The sequence below is a fragment of the Epinephelus lanceolatus genome, chromosome 4, assembly GCF_041903045.1.
Source record: "Epinephelus lanceolatus isolate andai-2023 chromosome 4, ASM4190304v1, whole genome shotgun sequence".
Classification (NCBI taxonomy): domain Eukaryota; kingdom Metazoa; phylum Chordata; class Actinopteri; order Perciformes; family Serranidae; genus Epinephelus; species Epinephelus lanceolatus.
The window spans coordinates 41719692-41726084 of record NC_135737.1 but is presented as its reverse complement, the minus strand read 5'-3'; the positions used below and the strand labels follow the sequence as shown (position 1 = coordinate 41726084).

The 6393-nt window shown below is 40.2% G+C and overlaps 1 protein-coding gene across 1 annotated transcript; it reads left to right on the top strand.

The window, feature by feature from the left end:
- Positions 1-627: 627 nt before the first annotated feature.
- Positions 628-2607, top strand: foxl2a (forkhead box L2a). Its single transcript, XM_033630710.2, has one exon. The coding sequence runs from the start codon at positions 834-836 to the stop codon at positions 1752-1754; it is 921 nt and encodes a 306-aa protein (XP_033486601.1). The 5' UTR covers positions 628-833; the 3' UTR covers positions 1755-2607.
- Positions 2608-6393: the final 3786 nt, after the last annotated feature.

Below are 6393 nucleotides of genomic sequence, written 5' to 3'. Positions count from 1 at the left end.
TTATATTTAATATACGTGGAAAATAATATTGTGCCCCTAAAATGTAGCATTGGAAGTAAATTTAAAGATGTGCATTGATCTATGGATAACTGTTTGTCCCAAATATTTTATTTTCGGCGACACTGTGCACGAAAAAACACAAATTAATCCCGCCATCCATTTTGTTTTTCTGTTTTTATCTTTTCTGATTGTTTGTTTTGCAGTCCAAAAAAGCAAAACAAAAATGTCTGATACTTTTATGCAAATAATTTAGAGACACATGTTGAAACTTTACATTTATGTCCATTTTCTAACATTTGATACTTCTCTGTGTATTTATCATTTTTAATGTAAATGTATGTTAAATGTCCATAATTTGCCTTTTTTGCCCCGAGTGCGACAAAAACAAATTTCAACACGTGAAGAGGAGCCGATTATTTTTTCATTCACTGTAACCACCGGAGGCGGAACTCAAAATAGGCACAAATCAGGACGCACAACGTCGCTCCATGGAAAGCACTGGTGCAAAAGCAGCCTGTCAGTGGACCTGAGGGGAAAAAAAAGGAGGAAAGGGCTGGGCTTACAGAGTCACAAACCACAACTTGGGTTGCGCCTCCATCAGAAACCAGTTTAGAAAAATCCCCGTTGAAGAGAGAGGAAGGTCTGGTGCATGTCACCCACTGAGCCGCAAAATAAAGTTTCCTTTGCGCGCAGTTTGGAGGGCAGATTTCAATGCGCGGTGCAGCCTGAGGTCCTGCAACACATCATTTTTCTCATCGACTGCACCAGCGCTTTTTTAAAAGAAGTTTGCTTTACGACATTTGGACTGGACTTGTTTTGTTTTGGTGTGCGCAATGATGGCCACTTACCAAAACCCGGAGGATGACGCAATGGCCTTAATGATCCACGACACCAACACGACCAAGGAGAAAGAGCGACCCAAAGAGGAGCCGGTCCAGGAGAAAGTCCCGGAGAAGCCGGACCCGTCCCAGAAACCACCGTACTCCTATGTCGCTCTCATCGCCATGGCCATCCGGGAGAGCTCCGAGAAGCGCCTCACTCTGTCCGGTATTTACCAGTATATCATCAGCAAGTTTCCCTTCTATGAGAAAAATAAGAAAGGTTGGCAGAACAGTATCAGACACAACCTGAGTCTCAACGAATGCTTCATTAAGGTTCCGCGGGAGGGCGGCGGGGAGAGGAAGGGGAATTACTGGACACTCGACCCAGCCTGCGAGGACATGTTTGAGAAGGGGAACTACAGGAGGCGCCGCAGGATGAAGCGGCCGTTTAGACCTCCACCGACGCACTTCCAGCCGGGGAAGTCCTTGTTCGGAGGAGACGGCTATGGCTACCTGTCCCCACCCAAGTACCTGCAATCTAGCTTCATGAACAACTCGTGGTCGCTAGGCCAGCCGCCCACTCCGATGTCCTACACGTCCTGTCAGATGGCCAGCGGCAACGTGAGTCCAGTGAACATGAAGGGGCTGTCAGCCCCGTCATCTTATAACCCCTACTCCCGAGTGCAGAGCATGGCGCTCCCCAGCATGGTGAACTCTTACAACGGCATGAGTCACCATCACCACCCAGCGCATCCTCACCATAGCCAGCAGCTGAGCCCGGCCACCGCGGCACCACCGCCGGTCTCCAGCAGCAACGGAGCGGGCCTTCAGTTCGCCTGCTCCCGCCAGCCCGCGGAGCTCTCGATGATGCACTGCTCTTACTGGGAACACGAGACCAAACACTCGGCGTTACACACGAGGATTGATATTTAAAGTTTACCAAAATGGTCTGTGTTAAATGAGGACTCTGAGAGTGAGAGTTAATTCCTGTGATTTCAAAACAGAACCAAGAGTATTTTTTTTAAGAGACTATTCTGACGAGCTGTGTGGGTCCAGCTGACACCCGTAGATGCCGATTGGGGAGGTATGCGCGAGTTGATGTTGAGAAAGTTTTACAAAATGGAATCTGGAGGTAAAGAAGTCATCAGGACACATCAGGTAGCACAACCTCTGGGAGCCATTTCATGCGTCTGTATTACATTTGGACTGATGACCATAACTCGGTATTGTAGTCATAATTGTGCCTATGAAAAGCTTTTCATTTTCACGGGGATAGACATTGCTGACATTGCTTCAGCTGTGTTATTGCTGTGCGTAATGGTTTCTCTCAACTTTACGCACGACTCCTGCTAACTCTTGCCAAATGAAACGTGAACATAAGATGCCCTAATTAAGTCAGTGCTTGAATATGTAATTGAATCAGAGCTCAATTTGGCCCTCTGAGTAACTTGCACTGAGCGAGGCCTGCATGGTGAAACCTCCCCTCCTGTCATAGTTGTGATCTTTGTAGGTGAACGTGTGGGTAGAGATCCATCACACTGCCAACAATACAGTTCAGGGTTTTTCCTATTTTTATTGATCCCACACATGTATGTATGATTTCATTTCCAATATGACGCCAGCCAGTGCCAGGTTTTGTTAATCTGTCTGATTATTATTATTTTTTTATAAACGTGATTAGCTATATTGTTTAATTCATGTTGGGGCCATGTTTCATTTTAATTAGCACTTTTCCCTCTTTTCTAGGTTTGTGAATTTCTTAATAAACTTGTATTTCTTAAAGTAACACAGTGGTCGTGACGTAATCTGTTTTATGCTTTAGGCTGGGGTAACCACTGTTGGCTTTAATCAAACAGCAACCAAAAGTAACAACTCTTGAGGATAACGCAACGTAAAATTATTTTATTGTTAACATAGGGTAGTTTTTATAGTTTATTTAGGGATCTTAAAGATATAATAATGTTAGGTAAATCACTGTGCAGTGTTGTGAGGTTTGGATCTGCACTTACTGCACTGTACACCGCGTAACATGTTTCATATTCAGGCGTCATGTCTGGCCTTTATATAAATATTGACATATATGTAATTAATTTCTAACCATTTAATGCAATTTATGCTAATCTATTCAGGGCAATTTTATTCCAGTAGTGAGACAAAAATACAGAACTTCTAATGTACAGTACAAACTAAAAAATAAGAAGAAGAAGAATAAAAATACAAATTATAATAATAATGTGCATTAACACTTATAGATTTGATGTCTGGCTATTTTTATGTGTTCTGTGTAAATGTCTTTAGGCTGTTACTGCAAAAGTGCTCTGCAAAAACATGCATTGCGCATCATTAATATTTCCTCTTAGGTCACTTTACGGTAATTTTATTTTTCATTTAATATTGAATATAATTTGTATTTAATATAATTTACAAATGATCACGTTTCAGAGGAAAAAAATGGCAAAGCATGACGCTAACCGTCCAAATGTAGGCTATATTATTTTATTCGATTTTTATTTATTTTATTTCTTAGACTTTTTTGACGGCTCAATTCAAAGCACGACAAAAGCACCAAAACACAGACGTGATCAAATGCAAAATGTTCCTCTCCCTATTTTGGATGTGTGATCATGAACAAGAATTTAAGAGGTTGCCATATTTTTTTTTTTTTTTTACTAAATGTGCTCTTACAGTTCCCTAAATAACAACAGCACTAACAAAAAAATAATAATATTTAATTCTAATGACAATGATAATAATCTGTGCTATCATGACAGAGCTGGCAGTATTTTTAGATTACTTTTGCTTTGAATTCGTTTAACTGTGAGGGCTGCCAACAAGAAAAACAACAATATTAATGCAGTTAACTTGTCGACTAAATAAAACAGAATCATGTAGGAAATAACATCAACAAAGACAGGAAGTGTAATAAAAGAAAAGCGGCCTCAGATGCGCTCATAACCTTTGATAACGTCACAAAACGTGACATCACACATTAAGAGGAATCCACTCATCCCACGCGGATCTATCAAAGAGTCATTTGCTAAAATATAGACGTCCTGCCAGAGACTCATCTCTGGAGGAGCAAAGTATAAATTCAGTCAGACAGCTCCTCCTTCTTTGTTGTGTTTCAGTGTGAGACTGTTGAATTACGTCGACGCGTCCCAGAAGAGGGAGAGACATGTTGACGAGTGATTTCAGCCCCGTCCCTCCTTTAATCACTATCATATCATCACAGCTATGAGATATTAGTGCCATATGGCTCTGACTTTTACACTTTACGCGCTGTATCGACAGGTTTACTGTTGTGACAGCTCACCACAGCTATCGTGCGCACTCACTTATTGTTTTAAAAGCTGACCAATTACAGAGTATGGCTTTGTAACATCTAATAGCTCACAGTATATTAGATTGTGGGATCCCCCCTTTCAGAGGTCAGACGCATTTGGCGCCGGAGTTAAAGCTGAAGTCCAGTAAAGTCCAGGGTCTCCCAACATGACTGAGGAGCGCCAGGAGGTGCAGCCACACTCACCTTGATCCACCCTGTGGGCTGTCAAACACGGGCCCATCATCCAAAAGCAACCAAAAAAAAGCGGACACACCCCTGCATATCAACAACCTGATTAAAGGACATATTTGTAGCAGTGGTAGAGTACTGATGACGTAGGGTTATTTTTAGAATCCCATTAACCCTTGTAGCTACTGCTGCCATTAGCATAAGGACATGATTGTTGGTTAATTAATTAGGGTGCGGCTGTGTTCCAAATAGTGAAAGGGTTTTTTGGACATGCATTTAAAAAGGATTTTCAAATTGTGATATTTGCATACATATAAACCTGCAGATTACTGGAACTTTTTTAAAGTGTATTATCTTTTAAACGCATTGACTTACATTCAAATAAATGGGGCAACATTGGTGCAACGAGCGCAACAATATTTGGGATTTTATTATAAGGGAACACATAAAAACGCGCATATATTTATTAAAATTACAAATTAACGCAGCAATAATTAACAAAGCGTTTTTAATACCCTTTTTTAAATATGCTAGCTATTTTTTCTGTGTGTGTGTGTGTGTGTGTGTGTAACTTGCCTTCAAACTTGTTGACCCATTTTAATGCCAAATTAATTCATTTCTTTAAGTAGTTTAATATATTTTAAAAAGGCGAAAAGGTCACAAAGTTCAAATGGCTGTTTCAGCAAAAAATAAAATACTCGTGATGCACTTTTAAATGACTCATTACAGTTTTTTCTTTTATTAATATTAATATTAATATAATTAATATTAGCTGTTGCTGAAATCCAAATGATACATATATATTTGTATAACTTCCTAACAACTGATCAATTTTCCTAACTTTATATTAACTGGTCATATCACCAGACTCCATTACTTGTGCGCAAATTCTGCATGAAACCATAATCACACCTAAATATTTCCATTATGAGCTGAACAGTCGACATATGTATAAACTAGGCGCCTTCCTCTGTTTCTCCAGCAGCCTTTCGTCGGTATGAATGAGCACAAACAAGTTCTGCGCATCTGATAAGTCTGAGTGAATCTGCAGTGATAGAAAACATGAAATGAAAAATGCCATCAGCTGCGGGGCTCATCAACAGTCTCGGTCCCAGCCGGAGCAACACTGACACTTGTCCATCCTCCTGAGTGCACAGGGAGCTGAGCTGTAGTGTACATTCTCTGCTTCCTCACATTAATGTTTTGTAAACAATAAGGAGATAAGGGCGCGTTTGAAAGGCAAGTGTATCCTAAACACTCCTCCAAAAATAATAAATACGAGTGTTTTACACGAATTTATGTTTCGGCGAGTGTAACTAACCTTTACATAAACTATGACCCGGGGATGGAGACCGTGGTTTTAATGCTAGGCGGTAAAACATCAGCTAACACAACAATTTTATTTTTTATTTTTGTCTTTTTATTTTGTTTTATTTTATTTTAACAAAAAGAAAAGGCTCGTCTTGTTTATAATTTTAGAAATATGTGCTTTTTATAATTAGCATATGCCCACCTGATATCACAGATGTGCCTATACATAATTCGTGATGGCAGATTTTTGCACTTTATTTGTTTTAACTTTCCTTTTAGTTTGTCAGGAAAATGGAGGCTGTGAGTACAGCCCCATAACAACACATGCGTTCACACACACACGCATGGATACACACATATACTTTTCTTCTGTTAAACTTTTAGACCTATCTCTTCTGCAAAAGTAAAAATAAAAGTAAAACTGAACGTATATCTGTGTGGACTCGGCAGGTGTGCACTTGCGCAGAGAGGTTGGCAGTTCAGCCGCTCGGCCTGGAACAATGGGCCTGCATACAGGATGTCTCAGGGACTGACAGAGATAAGGCCAGCCGAGGTTCATGGCTCCAACAGGCCTGCTTTAAAATCTTTTACACTCATGATAAAGTCAGCAGATGCACGCTGAGTCAGCCTGGATGTTGTTTCATTTATGAAATATTGTGTACCTCGGGGGATTTGAATATTTAGGCCACTACTGACAAAATTAAATAGCTGATTAAATTATTAAATTAGTTTTTACATGCAAATATCTGA

Excerpts from the sequence above, each read along its gene's own strand:
- foxl2a (XM_033630710.2), top strand. The coding sequence starts at position 834 with ATGATGGCCACTTACCAAAACCCGGAGGATGACGCAATGGCCTTAATG.